General features: G+C 40.7%; 1 protein-coding gene across 1 annotated transcript; it reads left to right on the top strand.

The window, feature by feature from the left end:
* Nucleotides 1-219: 219 nt before the first annotated feature.
* LOC309559283 (uncharacterized protein) lies at nucleotides 220-24282 on the top strand. Its single transcript, XM_082262507.1, has 5 exons — nucleotides 220-284; nucleotides 11196-11915; nucleotides 12402-12623; nucleotides 16226-16311; nucleotides 23595-24282. The coding sequence occupies exons 1-5, from the start codon at nucleotides 221-223 to the stop codon at nucleotides 23796-23798; spliced, it is 1296 nt and encodes a 431-aa protein (XP_082118633.1). The 5' UTR covers nucleotide 220; the 3' UTR covers nucleotides 23799-24282.
* Nucleotides 24283-26283: the final 2001 nt, after the last annotated feature.

Genomic DNA, 26283 nt, shown 5'->3' with positions numbered 1-26283 from the left:
TTTAGATATCCAAAGAATGACAAAAGCCCAAAACCAATTTACTACATATTTAAGAGGATTGTCCAATTTCTGTATCTATTTATAATCTGATGCTATATCATAATATATGCATATGGGTTATTCTTCCGAGGATATAAAACAGGCAGTGTTGATGCTGAAGACAGTTTTGGACTTCTGTTCTGTTAGCCCTGGGTGACTCCAAGACAATAGCATAAGCATTATGGGACATACAAAGATGCTGATGATTAAAGGATTTCTATTCTTACTTCTGTTGATCAAGACGGGTAAGTTGGGGATTTGACTAAGTATATTAGATTTCAGAGTTTATTTACTAGATTGAAAATATGATAATTATTAAAGGCTGCTTTTTTTGATAAAAGACATACATGTAATAAATCTAGACTATATTTGGGGCACAAGTGCTCAACATTTTCTTCAAAAAAATGTATGGAAAACTTTAGTGTAATACAATTTAATAAGACCACCACTGTGTAGATTTGAGTGGAACAGCAAGTAGATTTAAATGACAAAAATATACTCAAAAGCTTTGACAAATAAAAATCTATGATCACTATTTCAGCTTCCTGTAGGAAAAACTATGAGCTGTGATAACCAGGCCATGAACTATATTCAGTCATTGAGATTTTAGGAATTAAACAGACTTCATCTTTTAACAACTTTGAAAGATGTCAATATCAAAGTTTATAGTTTATAGTGGGAATTTTGGGAGATTTTATTTTTAAAGACAGCTCTAAAAATGTAAAAAAAATGTTAGTTTTTTAGTGGACTGACCCATTAGTCCAATAACTATAGGATTCCATAAACATGCACAACTGTAAGAATGTGCCTCACTTAAAAAAAATGTGCTAAAGATGTTTTGCTATCAATCACAATCAGGTGGTTCCAACTGTCATTTTACGGTCCAGTTTTGAAGTTTGCAGGATTCACAGTGACCTGCTTGTCCACATATCAGTAGTGGAATCCTCCAGTTCAAGGGAGAATCCTTGTTTATGTAAGTAGAGAAGGGACAGAATCCCAGTAAAGTGGGGTACAGACTGTGAGAAAATCTGAAGAAAATTTTCATACGAGGAACGATCGTTCAATTTTCGTATAATGTGCACACAAATTTTGACATCCAATTCAGCCTTTCCAAATGAAAATTTCCAAAGGGATAAACTCCAACATTTTTCTCTTACCTAAACAGAACTAAAGTTTTTTGTTCAATGTGCACTATTTTCGTACAAAAAAAAATCAGATGTGCATGATCAGAAACAATAAACAACAAAAAAATAGCCATTGTTGTTGGAGAATTTTCATACAATCAGTACCATCCTTTAGTATGAAAATACATTTTGTTCACAGGGAAAATAGTGGGGAAACTGGAGGGACTTTTTTGATGCCAAGAAAATGAATAGACAATAGTGCTAATAAAAGTTAAATATTTATTGAGACAAACATTAAAAGCACAAGCTTTTTTAGCACTACTGTCTATTCGTTTTCTGGGCATCACAAAAGTCCCTCCAGTTTCCCCATTCTTTTCTTTGTGGAAAAATGTATTTTCGTGTTCACTTGGAAGGAAAGCAAGGGGAGTCGGGACTTTAAATGAGGTTACAAAGATTTTTGTATCTCCATCCCTAATATCAACATGAAAAAAGGGGGGGTTCATTTGGGACTGATGGTTTAATACTATTATCATCCTTTAGTACCATCCTTGGTTTCAACTGGCTGTGAAACATCAAGAAAAACTGGACGATCATTTAGCGGATTTTCCTATAGTGTTTACTGGGAGGTTTCAATCATCCTGTACTAATTTTAAAAGATACTTTACATAACAAATACTATTTCAGAAGGACTGAAGTTCTTCTTGTTGCAGGTTGAAAAGAAGAAGGGAACCATATGTTCCATGAGCATCTGGCTATTGTTGCAGCTTCCATGTTACGTTGTTATTAACAACTGTATTCTTTTCCCATGTATGTTCACAATTTTCAATAAAATGTTTAAAAAAAAAAAAAAAAGAAAAGAAGAAGGGAGGGTAAACAAGGAATTTTGAACAGAACCACAATCTTTCAAAAATATATTTTTTTCTGATCAGTGCCAAAATAATCAGATCAACATTAGTGCAGATTTAAGCTTAGTACACACGATGAGATTATCGGATGAATGATCGTCCTTTTTTTTTTTTTTTTTTTAAACATGCTAGCCTCTATATCAAAAACGAATAGATTACTGAAGTGCGAAAATTCTGGTACGACAGAATAAAAATTTAGTAGAGCTGTTTTGTATTTGTATTGTATTTTTGGAAAAAACTGTACTGATTAAACAAAAATCGAGCAATCTGCTATTTTTATGTTTGTCAGGTCGGAAAATGTTGGACAAAAGCTGTGTACTAGCTATCAGATTATCATACGTTAGATTCGAAAGCGGTATTTTTTGTACAATACTGATTGTGTGTACAGGGCTGTAGTAGGAGCTTCGAACATGCTTTGTTCAACATTCAAACCACATATTAAAATAAATTCAACAGAAAAAAAAGATGGCGCTCTGGCATGCATGAATTAGAGTAAACCATACCAAAAAGAGTTTATATATAGTCTTAAAAATGTATTATGCACATCCAAGGTAAATTAAAATGTCGATGTGCATAATACATTTTTAGGACTATATATAAACTCTTTTTGGGGTGGTTTACTCTAATTCATGCACGCCAGAGCGCCATCCTTTTTTTCTGTTGAACTTTTCCATACACCATCCCGTGTTAAGGATTAGGCGATCAGCGGTGCAGTCCATATACTGTTATATCAGTCTTGCAACCTTTGGGTCAGGACATCACAGGAACATTGCGCCCAGGCTTTAGATATACATGTTCTGGGTTTTGCTCCCCCAATTTTTTGCTTTTTTATTTTAATGCAACAATACCTTTAAAATTAGGGCAGTATTGATCCTTCATCCTCTTTTTAATTCCCTTGGCCCTTGTTTAATTGCCCTTGTCCAAAAAAAAAAAAAAAAGATATAAAAAAGGTCTAACAAGTTAAGAAATAAGGTGCCACATATGCTGGAGAAAAAAAAGTGGCTCAAAATATGAAAAATTAAGGGGCTGGAAAATCAACTCTAAGGAAAAAATAATGCCCCATTTCGAAATGGGCAAATGAACAAAACTGCTGTTTGTTTAAAGCTGAAACCTTTTTGGATTTAAAAACTGCTAATGAATGTAGTTATGTAAGCATTTAAAAAAAATCTTACTTTTATCCTACTAGTGTAAATACTTACGTTTTAGTTTACATTGATTTTCTGTACAGCAGCACTCTGACTGGAAGACTTGAGGAAAATCTGAGTCCCACAATTACTTCCCTCCTTCCAATTAGAGCAAAGGTCAGGTCGTTTGACTGTATTTTTAAATTTCAGCTATGTATGGATAGAAATAGAAAGCTTCTGGTAGGTAAAGCATCTCCAATGTATGCATTTCAGTGGAAAACATTGGATTTTAAATAAAAGAGACTTAAAATATGAGTATTGTTATATTAAAAAAAATTGATTGAATGTGCTATGCATGTTTTAATATTCTACAACCCCATTTAAAGCATTTTATATAGAATGCTTTGTAATAATTTGTAGCCAATTATTTATTTATTTTTTAATCCACTTTGCCAATTTGTCAACAAAAAAAATTACTAAGATCATATAACGTACTGTGAATTTTTTTGCTGCCACCAACAGAATTCTGTGACTGAATTCCATTTTTTTTTTTAACGTATTAACATTAAGAATTAATGCATGCAACAAGCACAAGGAAACAATGCAACTTAAAGCAATATAAAAGATAAAAAAAGACTATAATCTGTAAGCAGACACTCATGCAAGGCTCTGCACCTTACCTTCTGGTACATGGAGACATTCTGATTCAGATTTAGTGTACACTATTATTCCAAAGCGAAGACGTGACATGTTTGCTGACATGTTTAATTAAATAAAAACTGACTCATACATTATGAAATGCAGAAAGTGATTTACAGGCTTTTCATACTGTGCTCAAACTGCAATATAATTGTTACCTTCTATACATCTCAGAAAAGCTAGATCCTATAGTTAGCAAGTTTTCCTATTGGTTTCAGTTTTTTTAATTTTAATTGACTGGCAACAATGAGGATTTGAAGAGTGTGCAAAAATGTAAAGAGTGAAGAGAAGGGGTGAGGGTACATTCACACTATTCATCTTATCTGACATTTTGCAAATGTATGCACATTTAGAGTAATGCATGCAGAAATTTTCTTGAATAAAGTATGTTCTCACATACATCAAGGTGCATTGTGAAAAAAATAATGATGCCCTGCATTTGTGCATGTGCTTCCTTGCAAGGTCCCATCCAAGTCAATTAAACAGGATCTTTTTCAAATGCATTCGAGAACATGTAGCAAGGCATGTTACCACAGTGCATGTTGTTGCATGGTGTGAATTAGAAATGAGGTGTCCCACAATGGCTGGGAAGGATATGCATACACATTTACTGTACATTACATGTATACACACATATATACACACACGCGCATACAGCACATTGCAAGGGTTCTACCAAACTTTAGTGCAGATTCTTACCTATTTCTGTTCTGAAAATACTATTCTACACCTTGCCATCACACTTCAGAATAAATAATTGTTTAGTGTGAGAATTTGCAGTCCAGGCATCACTTTTCATTTGATGGAACCTTATATCGCATGCAGTGGATGACTGGCATTCACCCCTACAGAGTGAGTGTGGTAGAGGCACTCAAAATACAGCACAAAAAACAAAAATCAAAATTCTAATTGGATGCAGAACCTCCTTGCCAGAAACCATGATCAGAGTAGGCAGCACAGGTCCTTGGCCAGGTCAAAGGCTAATGATCATGGTAGACATTGCATGTTCTTGGCAAGGGTACATGATTTGATCAGGGTAACCAACACAAATACTTGACCAGGTAAATCATGTAAGAAGCACAAGTTCTTGGTCAGGTTACATACTAGTGATCATATTAGTCAACACAGGTTTTTGGCAAGGTTACATACCAGGTTCAAAGTTGGGGTCACTGTCACGTACCTGGTCGGTAGAGCCTAAATGTGCGGAGGAAGGCCTCTTTTACACCTCTGACTCAGAGCCCCTAATAGAGTAAACAGGAAGCGCAGAGTGCAGAGTCGCACGAGTGCCGGTGGACGTGCAGGCTGCAGGACTGCTGGTAGCGTAGAGTTCCAGATGGAGGCAGGTGTCCTGGGAGTAGTTGGATCAATGCAGCAACTAGGGAGCCTTGGGGAATACTGGAAGGTAAGCAGAGTCAGACAAGCCGGGTCATACACAGAGAGGTCAGATCAGGTACAAGTGGAGAGACTGGAGAATGGTCAAAGAACAAGCTGGGGTCGGTGCAGGCAGAGAACTGGAGTAGTCAAAGGCAAGCCGGGTCAAGATCTCGGGAACAACACAGGTAACAGGAAGCAGGACTGGCACGGAACGCTGTAGACGAGACAGCACTGATCCTGGGAGCAGATCTAGCTTAAATAGGCCTTTTGATGCTTAACTGTCATCAGGTGCGCAGCACACTCAAATTCACATGCTGGGGCTTTCACGTTTGCCAATTAGCCAATTAGCTTTGGGAAATTCAAGGGGCAGGACCTTGCCTGCGATTGTCAACTTGTCTCCTAGCAGGACCTTCCTGACAGTCACATATCTTTTGGTCAGGTTTCAGACCCATGATTTTGGTAGCCAGCACAGGTTTTGGTGAGACCACAGGCTCATGATCAGGTTTGGCAGAATGTTTTCATAAGCAGATAAAGGCCTGTGATCTGAAATATACCACATATAATTATTTTATGCCGTTTACTTTATTTTATTTATTTATTTATTTATTTATTTATTTTTTTGACTTGTGATCAGGAAAGGAAGCAAAGCCTTTGGTTTGGTCACAAAATCATGATCATGATAGACAAGCCATGCTCTTGGCTAGGATACAGGCCTGTAATCAGATAGGCAGCACATGCTTTGGACCAGGACACAGTTTCATGATGACATTTGGCAGAACATGTTTTTTGCCAGGTTACAGGCCTATGATTAAGGTAGGCTACACAGAATCTTAGCTAGCCAACAGGCTTGTGATCATATAATCATTACGATCTCTGTTAGAAAATATTATACTGCTTGAATCATTGCTAAACTTGCACATTGCATGTTAAACATCTTTGACTGACCAGGCCTTAAATCCTTCAGCCACCCCCAGGGGCAGATTTGAAAAAGAAGAGTCTGTAGTTCAAAACATTTTACCGCCCCCCTGTACCCCCTACACATAGAGGTCACCACGAAGCAAGAAACAATGGAGCAGAACACTTTGCATTTGCAGATTTCTGACAGCTGTCAGTTCGGGTCTTCGTGTTATGCTGGCTATGAGATCAAGAACTGCTGCTTCTGCAGTACAGCTTTGTCACGGTTCCCTGGTAGTGCCTTCTGCTTCCCATGCTAATCTACAATTGTTTGAACTGTAGGTGTGCTATTTTTTTGCTAATGAACAATTGCTTTTATTGTAATATGGATCCTGCACTCCTGTGTTTCTATCTTGAGGAGCTGCCTTGGATCATCCCGGATCCCTATCTGGAAGCTGCAGGATCCAGTTGCCTTGTAATTGTTAATTTTTCTGTTTGGCCTAATTGAATTTCAAGGATGTCATTGCCATCGGACCTTGAAAGCTGAGACTTGTTTTGCCCTGTGGTGGTTTGTATGTATAGCCTTCGGTTAGGTCACAGAATCATGATCATGATAGACAGGCCATGCTCTTGGCTAGGTTACAGACCTTTGATCAGATAGATAGCACATGCTTTGGACCAGGTCATAGGCTCATGATGATGGCAGAACATGTTTTTAGCCAGGTTACAAGTTCATTATTAGGGCAGGCTGCACAGAATCTTAGCTGACCCACAGGCTTGTGATCAGGGTAGGTGGCACATGTTCTTGAACTGGTCACAAATCAGAATCTGGACAAGTAGTGAACATGGAAAGTTAGATCACAACCCATGTTACAGCATCACAGGTAAAAAGCCAATGCCAAATAAAGCAGCACAGATTCTTTATTTAGGTAATGGGAAAAGTTGCCCAACAGGTAAGCAGCAAAATATTTTACTGAACAAGGGACAGGACCAAGTGCTACCTTTACTGAAATAGGTGTATTGCATGGTTCAAGAACCATGTGTTAAATGTTGCCAATAAAGACCTTGAGCAGTGCAAGACAGCCAAAAGTGTAACTAAAAGTAAAACTTTTTATTTTTTCATTTTGGATAGGGTAAGGGAGGAGGGGGGAGTTGGGGAAGATTATGCCCCCTGTCAGTTTTTTTTTTTTTTCTTGCCACCTGTTTCCCATTGGGGAGATTTCCCGTCACATTCTGTTCAATAGCCAGACAGGAAGGGAGAGGCTATCTCTCCAAAATGAGTGTCCCTGTTCAAAGATTTCCCCTCTATAAGCGTTCTGATGTCAAAGCAAAATGTGGGATTTTCTTTTTACTTTCCCTTTTGTTTTGATGATAATGGTAAATAGGATAAATAGAGTGGGTGAATCTCCCCAATGGAGGCACAGACAGATAAAAACTGACAGGTTTTATAATCCCTTTCCACTTTATCCAAAAAGGCTTGCTATTATCTAGAAATGGCAATATACATGAGCATCTGTGCATTGGATCAGTGTAAATTGCAGGTCTTTAGACACCCTGATAAATATGAAATACAATTGTGATATTTTTGTACATTTAAAAATTAAATTCATTACTAAAATATTAGCAAGTATATTAACCACTGATTTTTATACATGCCTAGCAGCTAGACAATAAAAGGGCAAAAGTCTAACTACAGATAAAAAACATTATTTGAGATCCTGTCTTTAACCGCTTGCCGACCGCCGCACGACTATTTACTTTGGCAGTCAGCCCCTCACAGGCAAAGCGACGTAGGGGTACATCGCTAGCCTGTGAGGCTCTAGGGAGCGAGCGCGCGCCGCAGGAGGCGCGCTCCCGCGCGGTCACGGACCCCAAGCGCGTGTGCCCGGTGGCCCCGATGTCCGCCGGGCACTCGCGATCTTCCGTTACACCGGAAGAAAGGCAGGCGGCTAATGTAAACAAAGCCGCCTGTCATTCTTCCCTGTGTAAGAATGGAGATCACACGGTTCTACTATGTAGGACCGTTGATCTCTGTTCTTACACTAGTAGCCACAGCCAATCACAGTTGGAAACACGCCCCTAGGGACACACTTAACCCCTCCCTCTCCAATAAAGTTTACTCCTTCACTGCCAGTGTCATTTTTACAATAACAGTGCATATGTATAGCACTGATTACTGTAGTAATGCCACTGGTAACCCCAAAAGGGTCAAAAATGTCAGTCAAGGGTCCAATATGTCCGCCGCAATGTCGCAGTCCCGCAAAAAAATCGCAGATAGCCGCCATTACGCGTTAAAAAAAAACAACAAAAATGACAAAAATCTTTCCCTTTGTTAGTAAACGCAATAACTTTTGCGCAAACCAATCAAAATACGTTTTTTGCGATTTTATTTTACCAAACATATGGTAAAAAAAAATTGGCATAAATTGTTAAAAAAATTTTGATTTTTACATTTTTTATTTCGGGAATTTCACATAAAAAAATGTGAAAAATATTGTTATTTTTGCAAAATTGACGCTCTTTTTTTGTTTATAGCGCATGATCAAAAATCGCACAGGTGATCAAATACCACCAAAAGAAAGCTCTGTTTGTGGGAAAAAAAGTATGTCAAATTAATTTAGGTACAGCGTCGCACGACCGCGCAATTGTCCGTTAAAGTCACACAGTGCCGAATCGCAAAATTGGCCCTGGTCAGGAAGGGGATAAAATCTTCCGGGGCTTAAGTGGTTATAGCACATTAAAGACCCTCTTCGCTTCACATCACTGACAGGAGTAGTGACAGCAGCATCACTACTGTTATCATCTTAGCATGGGCAGTGACAAGCCAAGTCTGTGGAGGAGGAGAGAGCCAGCAGCCGGGAGGAGGTTTGGGTTGTGCTCTCGTCCTCCTCTTACTCCACACTCGAGTTACTGTAGCACTCCTGAACCTGAACTGCCACTTTTGGACTGTGCAGGGTTTGTTTACCCACCCCATCCCCTCCCAGCAAACAATGTGGGTAGGGGTGATCAAGCAAACTGTGGAGCAACCGCAAGAGCGTTAGGTTAATGCTAGGTAGTGAGATTAGGGGGGGGGGTATTTGTACTGGAAAAAAGAAAGTGGGGATTTGTGCCGAAAGAAGGAATTTGGTAGGTGAAAAGGGGTAAGGCTTAATTTAAGAGGGGAAATTTAGGGGTGCAGGATTTTTCCCAGAAGGGGGAATTCAGTGGGTGATGGGAATATGACTCGTTCTAGCAAGGGAAAATTTGGGAGGTAGTGATTTGGGGGGATTTGTGCTGGAAGAGGGGAAAGGGGGACTTGTGCTGGAGGGAAATGGAGGGAGTGGCGTTTTGCTGGGGGGTGACAGGGGTAAGATTTGTTCCGGGGGGGTAAATTTGGGGGGGATTTGTTCTGGGGATTTGGGGGTTAATGGGGGTAAGGTTTGTTCTGGGGATCAGCGTGTGATACGGGGAAGGACAAGAGGGTTAGATTAGTGCTAGGTTGTGGGATTTGGGGGAGGGGGGAAATTTGTACTGGAAGAAGGAAAGTTGGGATTTTTGCCGAGAGGCAAAATTTGGGGGAGTGAAAAGGGTAAGATTTGTTTTAGTAAGGAGAAATTTGGGGAGGTGAAATTTGTGCAGAGAGCAGGAATTTGGTGGGTGATGGGAGTATGATTTGTTCTAGCAGGGAACATTTTGGGGGGGATGTGCTAGGAGGTGTGATTTGCGGGTATTTGTACTGGAAGAGGGGAAGAGGGAATTTGTGCTGGGTGGGATTTGGGATTTGGGAAAGGAGATTTGTGCTGGAGGGGGAATTTGGGGGGTGAAAGGGAAATATTTGTTTCTAGGAAGAGAGATTTGGGGGGAATTGTGCTGGGAGTGAGAGTTGGGGAGGTCAACTAGAGTAAGATTTGTTCTAGGAGGGGAAATTTGGGGGGATTTGTGTTAGAAGGGGTGATTTGGGAGATGGAGAAAAGGATTTGCCTTAGAAGGGGGGTTGGGGGTTATTTGTGCTGGAAGAGGGAAAGACAGGATTTGTGCTAAGCGGTTTGGGTGGGAGGAGATTTGTGCAGGGAGGAGTGATTTGGGAGGCGGTGGAACATAATATTAATTTTAAGAGGGGACATTTAGAGGGGATATGCTAGTAAGGGTGATTGGGGGGGGGGGTTGTGCTTGAATGGGTGACTTAGGGCAGGGTGGGGGATTTGTGCTGGGGGAAGGGGAATTTGGGGAGGAATTTGATTTTTTGAAGGGGAATTTGTGCTAGTAGGTATTATGGGGGAGGGGGGATGTGTGCTAGGAAGGGAGATTTAGAGTGAGAGATGATTTGAGCTGGAAGGGGTAATGTGGGGACAAAGATTTGTGCTGGGGGGGGGATTTATGGGAGGAGGGGGAATTATGCTTAGGGGGTAAGTGTGCAGATTAGTGCTTGATGTTTTTTTGTCTGGGGGGTGGGGTATTACGCTGACACATAATGTTCATACATCTTGGGGGAGTCACAGTTTGGCATCTTCACCCTGGGCCCTTGATGACCTTGTCCTGGTACTGCCCGAACGAGTCATCAATATCATCAAAAAATGGAAATCATTTTTGTTATGGGAGTGGTAGTATGTAGATACTTACATAGGTTTACCTGTATAGGAGAAATCATCTGAATTGTAGGTAGGAGGCAGAGCAGTGACACCAGCTTTGCTTCTTAAAAATTGTGACTATTCGTATGGCATACAGGCATATAGAGGGGCAGGAGTGAGAGAAAACAGTAGTGTGTATTGCTTTGTAAATATGTTGACAAGTAAGATAATATATGTGTTTCAGATTAATATTTAGCTCTTTTAAAGACACAATGCGGCCTATGTTTGTAGCAGTAGCTAACTTTCCCTCTGGTATTTGTTTATGAACATGTGTATGTACAGTATATTATAATAACCATTTATTAGGTTTCCCTTTGTCTTTTGGGACAAAAAAAGTAAAACATTACATGCTACGCATAATAAACAATATTTTACTGTGGCATTAATTTATAGATATATAACTAAATGACTTTTCATAATTATGTACAGATGCACAGACCTCACCCACAACCCCTGCTGGAAGTACTATGACCTCTCCTGGGAGTGCCACAACCCCTGCCGGAAGCCCTACAACTTCTTCCGCAAGCACCACAACCCCTGCCGGAAGCCCTACAACTTCTTCCGCAAGCACCACAACCCCTGCCGGAAGCCCTACAACTTCTTCCGCAAGCACCACAACCCCTGCCGGAAGCCCTACAACTTCTTCCGCAAGCACCACAACCCCTGCCGGAAGCCCTACAACTTCTTCCGCAAGCACCACAACCCCTGCCGGAAGCCCTACAACTTCTTCCGCAAGCACCACAACCCCTGCCGGAAGCCCTACAACTTCTTCCGCAAGCACCACAACCCCTGCTGGAAGCCCTACAACTTCTTCCGCAAGCACCACAACCCCTGCCGGAAGCACTACAACCCCTGCCGCAAGCACTACAACCTCTGCCATAAGCACCACACCCCCTGTCGGAAGCACCACAACCCCTGCCATAAGCACTACAACCTCTGCGGGAAGCACCACAAGCCCTGCTGGAAGCACAATAACCTCTTCCGGAAGCACCACAACCCCTGCCGGAAGCACTACAACCCCTGCCGGAAGCACTACAACCCCTGCTGGAAGCACTATAACCTCTTCCGGAAGCACCACAACCTCTTCTGGAAGCACCACAACCCCTGCTGGAAGCACCACAACCTCTTCTGCAGCCACTACAACTCCTGGTCAGAGCACCACAACCCCTAATGCAGTTACTACAACCCCTAGTGGGAGCACCACAACACCTGGTGGGAGCACCACAACCCCTAATACAGTCACTACAACCCCTAGTGGGAGCACCATAACTGTTAATGTAATCACTACAACCCCTGGTGGCAGCACTACAACCCCTAGTGGAGCAACCACAACCCCTGGTGGAAGCACCACAACCCCTAATGGATTGACCACAACCCCTGGTGGAAGCACCACAACTCCTAATGGAGTGACCACAACCCCTGGTGGGAGCACCACAACCCCTAATGCAGTCACTACAAGCCCTGGTGGGAGCACCACAACCCCTAATGGAGTAACCACAACCCCTGGTGGGAGCACCATGACACCTGGGGGCACCACAACCCCTAATACAGTCACTACAAGCCCTGGTGGGAGCACCACAGCCTCTAATGGAACGACCACAACCCCTGGTGGAAGCACCACAACCCCTAATACAGTCACTACAAGCCCTGGTGGGAGCACCACAGCCTCTAATGGAACGACCACAACCCCTGGTGGAAGCACTACAACCCCTAATGGACTGACCACAACCCCTGGTGGAAGCACCACAACCCCTGGTGGAAGCACCACAACCTCTGGTGGAAGCACCACAACCTCTGGTGGAAACACCACAGCTTCTGGTGGAGCTGCCCAATCAGCTTCTGGACTCCTTAATGCTGGTTAGTATTTTTTGCTCTGTGATGTAACAAAAGTGAAAATTGCCAATTTAAACAAAATATAAAATATTATTATTAATAATACTAATAATAATAAGTAATTATGCAAATGGTTCACTCAAATCTTTTTTTCTCCTTCACCCTCTCATTCTTCTTTCTCCTTCTTTTTTCTTTTTCTTCTTTCTTTTCACTCAGAAAAGTACTATCATTATTAAGAGGAATAATAATAATAATAATAATTATAATGTTTTGTAAGAATGCCTTAGTCTTATATTATATGGAAATATATTTTATCTTATATTTCACTGTCATTAAGAAATGTTTACCATTTCTGGTTAAAATATACAGCCATCCACCTTGATTTCAAATATCACAATTTTTTTCCCCCCAAAAAAAAAACAAAAACAAACATATAATATATAATACAGTATATATATATCTATATATATATATATATATATATATATATATATATACAGGGCTTTTTTTCAGCGGGAACGCGGGGGAACGCAGTTCCGGCACCTCTAGCACTGAATGTATGCCATGACAAGGGGTGCTGGAGGGTCTACTGATGCTGGATCTATTGATGCTGGAGGGGATCTATTTTTGGATGGTAATCTATTGTTGCTGGTGGAGGATCTTTTGATACTGTGGGTTAATTGTTGCTGGAAGGGATCTACTGTTTGGGGAGGGGGGTCTACTGTTGCTGGCTGCTAGAGAGTCTATTGATGCTGGCTGCTGGGAGATCTTTTGCTGCTGCTGGGGGTCTATTGCTGCTGGGGAGGTATATTGCTGCTGGGTGTGAGGGATCAATTTTATTGCTTTTTTTAATAAGCAAATTCCATACATTCCACTACAAAATTATACTTGGCTCTATATTCTCTAAAAGGGGCTGTACTGGAAGCTGTGTAGGGGGTGGATCCAAGTGTCGGTGCTCAGAGGTGGGTAGGAGTGGAACCAAGGGTTAGTGATCGAAGGTGGGTAGGGGGCGGAGATACAAAGTAACTTAGAAAGGGGAGTTCCTGCACCTTTTCTCTGAGAAAAAAAGCCCTGTATATATATATATATATATATATATATATATATATATATATATATATATATATATATATAAAAAAAATGATTATTTAGCCTTCAAGAGAATATTTAAGGCAACAGCTAAATATACAGCTGAAAAATATAGGTATCAACTTCCAAACAATATGTAACTCTAATCAGCCAGTCCTGGGGTCCCACACCTCTGCCACACTGCACAGCTAGGCAGTTACCACCTATATTTTTTTATTTTTTTAATCAGTGCAGTTTTTTGTGTTTAAACACCCATTAATTGAACAATGAGTTAGGATCATTATCCTCATTTTATTTTGATAGCTGGGTAAAGTTATTTAGTTGTTAATTTACTTTTTTATTTCCTTTGCTGAACAGTATACAAAGGATAGCCAGCAGAAAGGGATAGTAGGGAGTTGACCTCATCTGTGCATTGCTGCTGCTTCACCATCGTGGCACAGGTTCTGAAAGGGGGGAAGTGGGGTATCCTTGATCATGCTGTATTGCTTTCATTGCATAAGAATAACATATTGATCCTAGCAGTGCTATAAGGCTTCATGCACATGGACATATATAGAAATGCTCCAAATATGCTGCCACAAGGTGGCAGCAAAAATACCTCTAAGACTGTGTTTACACATGTGTAAGTGCTTACAGTATGTGTGTGTATATTGCTTTTAGATGCTTATGAACGTAAAATGATTCTGTTGGCTTGAATATGAATTTATTCTAGCCACTAAAGCGTGCACATTTATGCATGTTTAGATGCATTTACATGCGTATGGGCGTAAATTGTGCTGGAAAACGTCTCTCTGAATGCAGGTTAGGGGCATTTTTTTTTTATTCTCCTGAACGCTGCTCTTCAATATACATGGCAATTGCAGCAAACTGCATCCCATGAAGCTTGTCAGCCAAAAAAGGAGCAGGAGCTTCTTTTGGGTGACAAGCTGCAAATGATGTGGTTTGCCGAAATTGCCACACAGTTTTGTAGTGATATAATATCACTACAAGATTCTTTTGCAACAATCACGACAAAACTGCACCACGTTTAGGTGCCATTGGAAATTAATGACACCCGAACACGCGTGATGCATTTTGTCACTATTGCAGCGATTCTGCCTGAGATTCCAAAATGCCTGTTCATAGTAGGTGAAGTAGGGTGAGTGGATTATATATACTGTATAAATATATATATATATATATATATATATATATATATATATATGTATGTATATATATATATATATATATATATATATATATATTTTTTTTTTTTTAAAGTGGTTGTAAACCTCTGAAATGAAAAATAAACGAAGCATATCCCTTTATATTATGTTTACTAGCCTCGGTCCAAAGCACCGAGCATGATTTCTTTCTCTTCTCTCTTCTCTCTTCCCTCTGCTATCTGCATTAGTCACTTTTGACAAGTTATCTTGACACCACAGAATCTTGAGAAATAGCCCCAACCTCCTCCAGAACACAGAAGGTGATTAATGGCCTCAGCTGTGTATGTTTAAGAGGATCTTCTCCTCCTCCTCCTGTCCCACATTCCAGTCCCCGGCAGCACTGGGACTAGATAGCGGAGGAAATGTGCAGTAAGTCTGAGCCTCCATGATGAGCGTGTCCCCCCTCCCACCCAGCCTCTGAGCACATTAATGTAAGGGATAACTCTGTAGACTGTAATGTATAGGGGAACTTACATCAGAGTTCCCCTTTACATTGCAGTCCACAGAGCTCCCCATTAGAGCCCTTTCACATGGGCGGACTGCACCAAGTGGAACTGCCTGCTCATCGGGGGTTCTGTACACTGATCCCTGCTGAGCAGGTGGATGACAGGCATAAGCAGAGGGGACACAGACAAAGCTCGCTGTTCACTATGGGCCATTCTCTGCTGGTAACGATGATGTAAGTAGGGGCTCCAGTTACCAGGGACCACCTTATATCAGAGTTACCTTTTAGACCAGAGTCTGCAGTGTTCCACCTTACATCACAGTTCTCAGTCTTCTTCCTTAAATCAAAGTCATCCCTTACATCAGAGTCTGCAGAGTCCCCCCTACAGTGTAAGGGAACTCTGCAAGTTTAGATGTAAAGGGAACTCTGCAAGTTCAGATTTAAAGGGGAACTTTGTGGATTCAAATGTAAAGAGGGAATTCTGTAGACTCTAATGTAAGGGGGGACTCAAAATATATGTATAGTGTATGCTACAAAAAATAATTTGCTGTGCATCGCTAAAGTCTTTAGGTTTGGCTTGAAGAAAAGGTAGCAACCCTACCCAAGACGGCAGGAAGGGATCCTGCTGCAGCACCATAATAAAGGGCCTCACAATGAGAGAAAAAGACCCTGGGATCAGTGATAAGGGCCCCGGGATCAGAGGTCAGGGGGCCCTTCATGGTTTCTTGCAGTGGGGCCCTGAAGGTTCTGCAGCTGGTCCAAGTAATACTACAAAGCCAACGGGGCAGACAGATGTTTTACTTCTTGTTAAAGAGGTGTTCAAAACATAACCCAGTGACGCATAATAAATACAATGTAATAACATCTTTTTAATGTGTCTTTTCTAGCTATAAATGCTAATTACTGGAAGATCATCCTCCTAGGTTTGGGATCCATTCTAGCCTTTTCACTGTTTGCTTTCGCCATATTTAAGGTAAGTACTTGTGTTTTTTTTTTTTCTTTCCATGAATAGAAATTGTTTTCACATAGGTAATTTACACCATCCACTAGATATTATACAGAAGAAAAATGTGTAACAATTGAATGAATAACAATGCATAACAAAAAAAAAAAAAACAATTGTGTAGACATTTTTTTATGAATTTATTATATACACAAACAGAAAAAACATATCAAAATAAGAACATTTTTACTTTATTTTTAATCAGATAAATAGAAAATGTTGTATAACAATCCCAACAGCAATTCAAAGATCTCTTTTGCATTATACACATATAATTAACTCCCAGTACATCAGGAAGCATAAGGCATGTTCTTTTATTCAGTGTGCTTTTGCTGCCAGCAAATAATCTTGAAAACGTAAGGGCTTGCTCGCACCTACTTGCTTTGCTGTGCTACTGCAGCCCTTTCATGGTGTGTTCTGCTGCAATAATCCAGCTTCTTTATGGAAATGCATTGGATTGCAACATAAAGTGAATAGCACAGCAACACATTGTACCCTGCTTGGTGTGCTACTGTGATTATTGGTAACACACACATTTTTACTGTATGAATAAGTCCTTAGTGTACTAACACAGTGGCCCTTGAAGAAGCCTGTTTATAGGGATAAGTGAAGTCACACTGTCACTGTCAGGGATCAGGTTTAGAGACCAGTAGCTATAGTAGTAGAGAGGCTCTCACCAACCAGCAGGATAGATAAAGAAGCAAGTCACCCTGGGGGATGATGCAAGCCCACCCAAGGTTCACCAGGGCACCTTGAGTTCCTGATGGTGCAGATGGGTTTTTCTACGTGTTCTTGTCAGGTTGTGGTCCTCAGGATTGCCCCACCTGGAGGTGAGCAAGCTGGGGTTCAGTAGCAGTATTAGCAGGTAGAGATCAAGAGGAAGCGTAGTCGAGGGATAAGCCAATGGTCAGAAACGAACAGTAACGAAGATACAGATGTCAGCAGGAGTGACAAGAGCAAGATATTGTCTGGAGAGAGCACAATAATCTGGCAAATAGGAATGCAAAGGCATGGCTTAAGTAGCATTTAACCTTCCTAGCGGTATTCCCGTGTGTAGCTCGGGGTTACATTTCAGTGCCAAAAGCGGTAACCCCAAGCCACACTCGGGGTACCGCCAGAAACATCGCTGGATCCTGGTAGAGGGGTTACTTACCTTACCTTGGATCCAGCGATGTATGCGGGCGGTGTGCAACGGCGGATCTTCCTCCTGATGCTCTCAGTGCCCCGGCTTCCGTCTCCTGCGATGTGACGCAGGGGGGTGGAACCAGCAGCAAATTCAAAAGTAAAACACACCAAACACACTGATACCTTACAAAATAAAATAAATTCACATTAGATTGCCCCCCAGTGCCCTTTCCTGCAGTTTTACTGTCCTTTTTTTATATATATATATATATATATATATATATATATATATATATATATATATACATACATACATACTTTAACTTATTTATAGTCATTTATTATTATAATTTATGATTTTGTGTTTCAAACTTTATCATACCCAAGATGTTATAAAGAAGAACGCACAGTAAAATAAAAATAATATGTAAATAGTTGGTTTGGGCTGCTCATTCTTAAGAATTACATGCAAAATAATTGTACCGCTTTCCGCACCTAAAATCAGAAAGAATCATACCGCCAGGGAGGTTAAGACATGAGTGAATATACTAAATGCTTTAGTATAAATGTCCAGGAGCTAAGAGGTGTTGGACATAGTAGATTAAGGGACATTTGGGTGCTATATATTCATTGATGAGCTTTGAGTTCATTTTATATGTACATTGTTCTGTTTTTTTGTATAAGAGGTCATTTCTCATGAGGAATTTTTATTGGTGGTGTCATATCAGTCAACTACATGCATAGCTGAAGTCGTAAAGGGAGACACAAACTTCCCCTATCGTAGTTGAATCTCAGTTCTAGACTAAACTATCTTTCTTTTTTTTTCCACAAAAGTTTTTTTTTTACTGTTCAATCTACGTTCATTGAAAAACATTTCCACTCAAAATGCTAATACAAAAATTAATATACACATACCAGAAAAACAGTAAAATGTTCTGTAGTATAAAATTGTACATGATATACAACATATAAACACTCCACGGGAACCGTTACACATGTGTGACAGGAACTAATATTAGTGCTGATAAAGAAAATAGACTAGTACATGAACATATCTATAGCAAAAAAAAAAAAAAAAAATGATGTACCGAACTACACTAATTGTTGAGCTCGGGAGGAGAATAGACATTTCATAGCCTCATAATACCGACAAAGATTGTAGTCTGTGGTACACTAATCCCTATCATAAGTCATCAACTCCCAAAGGGGTGTAAGTGACAGAGCAAAGAAAAAAGAGAGGAAGAGAAAGGAAAAAGAAAAAAGAGAGAATAAAAGGGGGGGGGGTACAATTAATTGGGGCAACCAGGGTTGGACAATCAGACCATGTTTCACACAGCCCAACTGTAGACCAAATTCAGGTCTTGCAACTATCCCACAAGAGTATTTTGCATTTCAGAGGATTCCCTGAAAAACTTCCAAGAGAGCCAATTTTGATGGCATTGATCATATACAGTATATCCAATAGTCGTGACAAAAGTGACTTCACCCTCTCAATATGGTCTATCTCTTCAACTCATTTAATAAGAGGTGGAGCATGTGCTGTTCACCAGTGGCGTAGTACAACCATTCTTGCTGTTGTCAGCCAATGCCTAAGGAGACCATTTTTAATGCATTTAAAAGAGCCGGGTAAAATACATAGCAGTAGCAGTAATTTGTGGTGTATTGGGGACAATAGCCCCAGTTACAATAGTATAAAGCTGTAAAATCACTTCCAAAAAATCATGGATAAGTGCACATTCCCACCAGATATGCAAGAGGGAGCACTTGGCAGAATGGCAGCGCCAACATAAATCTGAAACATCCGGATATATCCAGTGAAGCAGTGTCGGGCACCGATATCAATGAGAGAGAAGCTTCAAATTCGTCTCATGTGCCTTAGTTGCCAATGACATACAGTGGGTAAGGGTAAGCGTTTTCCCCCACTTCCGTGTTGTAATTTGAACATTCAGATCTAAAGTCCATTTATTTGAAAATTCCGAAAATGATGCTGAAGATTTATAATAAGAACCTTGTATACCGCTAATGGGATCTGATGCAGTATCTTGCAGAAGAAGAGACTCAAAGGTATCTGGTCCCCTAGTGAATAAATCTCTTGGGAAAAAGAAGGAAAAAAATAACAATAATTGCGGATATTTCAGCCAGTGCATGATTGAATGCCGCTGTGCAGGAATCAGGTTTGACAAAGACTGTAGAGTCCCCTGACAAAGAATTTGAGATATTTGGTGGCGTTAAAATACAGTACAAAATAGAAGTATACATATACAATCAATTAGATATAAAACAATTCAATGAAAAATCCAGAAAACACCATGAACCAGATACATAACATACCAAAAAAAAAGAGAACATGACATATCCATGTGGCATGTGGAAAGCATGAAAACATGGACGTTATATTGAATGCTATATGGATCCTCTAGAGCAAGTCAAAGGACAATTGCTTGCAAATTGAATAAGGAGCACATGTGACAGCAATGTAACAAAAAAGAGTGATGAAATAGAAAAAAGAGGAGCATAAGAAAGGTAAGGGGGAAGGGAATCCGTGGAGCCAGACCAGGCAAGGAGCCACCTATGAATTTCCAGCTACAATGAAAAAAGGGAACAGTCGTGGTTCTTTTCTTTTTCTTTTTAAGGGCGTGGAAGCGTTTGAAGCTCTTTCAATGTTTTAGTGCTTTTTGTGTGTCCATTTTGGATATTTTCCCTTTTTTTTTCTCCATATTTGACAGGTGTTAAACAGAATAGAATAAGGGTGCACTCAAACTAGCACTTTTTACCGGCATGATTTTTGTAGTGTAAGTGCTCCAAACTGTGCCCGGGACCATATGTAGTCCAGTGTAGTTTGCTTCAGCTTGAGTACAAACAATGCCAGAGGACAGGACTCTAGACCACTATGTACTAAAGCAGGGGTTACTGCAAGCTGGTTAGCATAACTGTGCACTGGAACACCTGTAATTGTGCACATAAACATTTTCTATCTGCCCAGTGTGTGTAGACCAGTGGGAGGGGGGGGGGGCGAGGGACACAGGCAGGGTTCAGTTAAACTGGTCCCAGTGTGAGTGCATCCTAAATCTCTTCACTTCCTATGCAAAAGAGAAAGTTAAGGGAAACTCCTAGAGACACTGGCAACGATAAAATAACATTTTTAATTGAGCAAAGATGATTTAGAATCATTTAGAATGGCCAAAATTTTCTTGCATTATTTATCACCATTAGAGAAATGTCCCCTCATTTCTTGTCCATCATTTAAAATCCGAAAAATCTCCTTAACAAGAACTGAGATAGCAGTTAAAACATGATATAACCCTTTCCAGTACTACAGAAAAGTAAGAAAAAAGCTTTGGCCGGAATTGGGGTTTAACCACTTCAGCTCCATAGGTTTTACCCCCTTAACCTCCCTGGCGGTCTGATGCGCTAAAAGTGGTACATTCTTTTGCATGGAAATCTGTTGTTTTATATTTAAAAACTCATTATATTTAAAAACTCATCTTACCCTGCGATCCCCTGCCGTCTTCCGCCGCCATCCTCCCCTGCCGTCCTCCCGCTGTCCTCCCGCTGTGTGCTCAGCCGATGCCGGAACCTGTTTTCCCGGTTCCCTTCCCTGCGAGCGTTGCGACACAGGGGGGTGAAACCGGCGGCAATTTCAAAAATGTAAATACACTAAATGACATGATACAAAGCTGTGATCCTAACGGATTACACTGTATCATGCCATTTCACCACAGGATTGCACCTGGTGACTTTTCCAGTGCCCTGCCTGTGCTTTTCCAGTTCTTTGTGCCTGAATTGAGAATGGTCATGGCGTCCAAAAAGCGTTCTTTTTGCGCAAAAGCGATTTTAGCTGTCGCTGTTTTCCAGTTCGTCTAAAAGCACTTTTGTGCAAAAAAAACGCTTTTTGGATGCCATGGTCGTTCAAAATTTTCCAGGCAAAAAGCACTGGAAAAGCACAGGCAGGGCACTGGAAAAGTCACCAGGTGCAATCCTGTGGTGAAATGGCATGATACAGTGGAATCCGTTAGGATCACAGCTTTGTATCATCTCATTTGTGTATTTACACTTTTGAATTTGCCGCTGGTTACACCCCCCTGTGTCGCAACGCTCACAGGGAAGGGAACCGGAAGGCAAGTGTCGGCAATCGGGCGTGCACAGAGCGGGGTGAGAGTGTGAGGACGCCAGGAAGGACTCCGGGGAGGACGGCGGGGAATTCAGGGAAGGTGAGTAACATTGCAGGGTAATCCCGAGTGTGGCTCGGGGTTACCGCTTTTGGTACTGAAAGTTAACCCCGAGCCACACTCAGGAATACTGTTAAGAAGGGTAATGACCAGGCCATTTTTTGCAATACGGCACTGCGTTGCTCTAACTGACAATTGCGTGGTCGCGCGACGTTGTACCCAAGTGAAATTGATGTCCTTTTTTTCCCACAAATAGAGCTTTCTTTTAGTGGTATTTGTTCAAAATCTAATTTCTTTATCAGTTTAGGCAAATTTGTATTCTGCTACATATTTTTGGTAAAACAAAAATCCCAAAAAGGGTATTGATTGGTTTGCGCAAAAGTTATATCATCTACAAACTGTGAGATAGATTTATGGTCTTTTTCCTTTTTTATTGTTTTTTTTAGTAATAGTAAGATCAGCGATTTTTAGCAGGACTGCAACATTGCAGTGGAAAAATCTGACACGGGAAGTGACACTTTTTGGGGACCAGTGATACAGTGATCAGTGCTAAAAATATGCGCTGTTACTGTATAAATGACACTGGCAGAGAGGGGTTAACACCAGGGACAATCAAAGGGTCAAGTGTGCTCCTAGGAAGCACTTTCTAACTGTATGGGGGATGGACTGACTGCAGGAAGAGGGAGATCCGTGTTACTGATTGGTAGGAAAACAAGATCTCTCTCTTCCTGTCTGACAGAATGGCAGTCTGCCTTGTTTACATAGGTAGACCGCCTTTCTGTCATTCTCTTTAACGATCGCTGGTGGCTGGCGGCCATTGCAGCCACCAGACCCGCTGATTTGCTTCTGCTGTGTCCAATCACAGCGTTAGCTTGGCTCCAGTGGCACACGCATGCCCTCTAGAGCCTTTCTAAAAAATCATGTACAGGTGCATGATTCTGAGCTTAAGGGAAACCCTGCCGCAGTAAATGTACGTGGGGCAGTCCTTAGGTGGTTAAAGAGAAAGCTTCATCCAAGCAGGCTCTGATATATGCACTCTGCTTTAATTGGGCAGAGCTTAATGATATACCGCTCCAGAGGTGCACACGGTGCGAAAAGTACGAAAAGTACAAAAATATATTTTATTAAACCTAGCAGTTAAAGTAAAGGGGTGATTTTTGTCTAGGACCACTTAAAAGAGAAGCATGGACTTTATTCTCATCTAGCTGGATTGATGCTGCATCTGTCCCCCGCTGGCTCAGTTCTCCCCTCCGCTTTTAGCAGAGAGCTGTGACTGTCAGTCACCAGCTCTCTGTTCTGCCCCTCCAGCGCTTAGTGGAGCACTGGGCTGTGGAGGGGACGAGAGGGGCTGGTTGGCTCAGGCTCTTAGCGAATCATTGAGAGGCTGAGCGAGCTGCCAGCCCAGACATCTGAAAACGGTCAAACAGGAGTGCAGAACTGAGTGCACTACTGTGATCTATAGGAGAAGTAAAACCAAATTTATTTGGGCTATACTTCTCCTTTATTTTGACATGCAAATGTGGCACCAAACAACTTTTAACTACTTACCACTTGTAAGCAACTACCCACTAGTGGTATAGGAATCATATTCCCGCTGATTACAGCTGCAAAATAGTCCTCTACCTCTATAGAGCTCATTTAGTTATTAGTTATTAGATCACTATGCAAAGCCAATTAAAAATTCTTACTCTCTCTGATATACTGGTTTGGCATGGTGACTGCTTAGTTGAACGGAGAGTGGTTGGTTGGATGGAGGAAGTATTGGGAATTGTAGGCCAGAGGTGGAACCTTCAAGCTACACAGAACCTTTGAGTAATGCTTTAATCGCTCATCAATTCTTTTCTTGCTAACTGTAAGCATTTCAAACTGCAATTCTATCACTTAGCAATTCTCTTCTTGCTATCTACTGACATTTTTTGCAATTTTCCAAACTCTCATCAACTTTCTTGTTCCCTACAGTCATTTCAACCAACGTTTGCCACAAGCACTTCATCTTCTTATTGCCCAAACCGTGCCAACCGAGAAGCATGTGTATCTAACCAAAGAGATGGAGAATACGTCACAAATTATCCTTTGTCAATGCACAGCAATATGGAGATGGGTGCCGTACCTAATATAAGTGGTCGATATGGGGCGAATACAGTAAGATGTCACGACGATTAGGAGGTTCCATTTTTTTTTTTTTTTTTCAATTTATTATATTTTAGAACAGTATTTTATAGCCCAACAGAAGTCTCACGACTTTTTTTTTTCTCTTTATAGTCCTGTATTGAATATGTTATGAACTGTAATTCTGTTGCCATACTTTGCAGTGATGTTTGGCTACATTGTGCAACTGCTAGAGCACAGAAGTGAAGATAAAAAGTTTAATGCAATAAACAGCAGGCCACATGCCGCACTGAATTCTTGCTGCATAATTTTATGGATGTGTACATCACATATGACTTCTCCCTTTAAATATTAAGTGTATTTAAATGGAGGCTCTTAGTACAATATCTCTTTCAAAATGTATTTCACTAACTTCAGCTGCGCTTTAGGTATCAGTTGCCTATTATTTTCTACACAGTTTAGAGTCACACTGTAATGGAAAAGTATACATCCATAATTGCCAAATGTGTAAGGCATGCCATACATTGTGCATTTTCTTTCCTTTAACTATGGTTTGAAGGGAAAAATACAATTTTGATGGAGGATTGTAAAAAAAATAAATAAAAAATGTATAAAATTGTAATTAAAATAATAAAAAAAATGAATAAAGTGGAAAAGAGGGCCAGTGTGTAAAGAAGGTTGACCAGTGTGTACAGGGGGTGAATTTACTTTGGGATAATTCCTTGGTTGTGTTTATTTGTTGTTTCTAATCAGACTAATGGCTGGAATACATGGGCCGAATATCGCCCGATCATTCGACCAGCGACTTATGAAAAAGTGTTCCTTGGTCGAAAACGTTGCCAACATACACAGGCCGAATATCGCCCGACCGTTTGACCGCCGACCATCGAAACAGTGCATGCGTGATGATGTTCTACAGATTTTAAATTAACGACCTTAACACCAAAGTATAGAATATCGTTCGATCGCAAACGAGACGACAGAATTTTTTGTTTTTTTCAAACGGGATTTTTTGTTCAAAATATCGATATGGGTCACTGATGGCTGGGCATTAACGAGTAGAATATCGGCCGATCCTTCGCTGAATGGAAATTTTCGGCCGATTTTCTTATTGTGTATTCTGGCCATTAGAGGCCACACTCAATATGTAGCATAATTTTGCTCCACAATTCACCATCTCCCTTCTAGGGACCCCAACCTCCCAGGCTCCAGGGACCAACCTCGCAGAAGACAACCCCTCCACAGACCAGGAGGAGGTGGGGCTGGGGGGGGTAGTTGTGCAGCCTGTCACCTCTGGGGTGGGGGTAGTTGTGCAGCCTGTCACCTCTGGGGAGGGGGTTGGTTGCAGCCTGTTAGTGGGTGCCCTTTAGTGATTGGAGGGGTTGCAATGCAGGTTTTTCTGGCTCACACAACTATTGCCCACCCCCCTTCCTGTACTGCCAAGCCCCCAGCAGGACACGGACCATCACTGGTCCATGGACTTAGGGATTAGGGACCTCTGGTTTAGGTGATACATTTAATTGCCTAATTTAAGTTGTTAAAGTGCAAGCTGAAGAAGAGGTCTAATAGATTCTGGCAGCTTGCATCTAAAACAAAAATTGTATCTGAAGTTATATAGATATTATTAAATAATTTAAAAACGTACATAGCTAAATCAATCAATCAACTAATTAATACATAAATACTTAAATACTAACTGGAACGTTTTTTGTAAAGTATGTCTAAACCCAGCAGTAGAAAGTAAACTCCAGTCAAACAGCTAAATACAAAGACAAAATCATTATAAATCATTCAGTGCATTTTTAAATTGAATTAGTGTAAGTGCTTGAAACTGTATAGCTATCAGGCCTCTGTCACCCCCTGCACAGCAACAGTCAGACTGGCCAAGGAATTCCAGCACAGGCAACCAATCAGGGATCTGTGCCACAGTTATCATCCTGACAGGAGGATAGAGCTGAGTGATAACCGTATCAGTGTGTTGTGGGGTCTTCACTGTCAAATCAGCAGGCTGAAGTTATATTCTTTACCAAGCACTAATTATTCTGTGACTGAGGTCAAGAACCTGCCTATGCTGTCTGACAGAGGGCTTGAACCCATAAATGACTGTACAGAATAAAAATCAATTGGCTGGTAAAGCAGCTCAATTGTATAATTACCTATAAGCATGTGGTCCATTTTTATTTGTATGAGCCCATTAGAATATTTTTTGTATGCAATGCTTTCCGTTTGTAAGTTTAATATTCACTCATGTATGCTTACAGTATGTTATATTAAATGTATAAAGACTTGTTATATAATATATTATTTTAAATATTTATTTATTTGTACCAAATAATGTCCACAAAAAATGTCAGGTAAACGATATTGTTGTAACATAAATAAACTCTCTAAAACAATTTTTTACTATTTTTATTTATTTTATTTCAGCTTATCAGTGATAGCAGTGGTTGTTAAGCAAAGCTTAAAGAGCTCAGTGGGGTTAAGAGACTATATACTGTAGTGTACAGCATGGCTTAAAGAGTGCAATGGAGTAAGAATT

This window comes from Pelophylax lessonae (genome assembly GCF_965119305.1).
Source record: "Pelophylax lessonae genome assembly, chromosome: 7".
Taxonomy (NCBI): Eukaryota; Metazoa; Chordata; class Amphibia; order Anura; family Ranidae; genus Pelophylax; species Pelophylax lessonae.
This window is presented reverse-complemented; position numbering and strand designations above follow the sequence as displayed.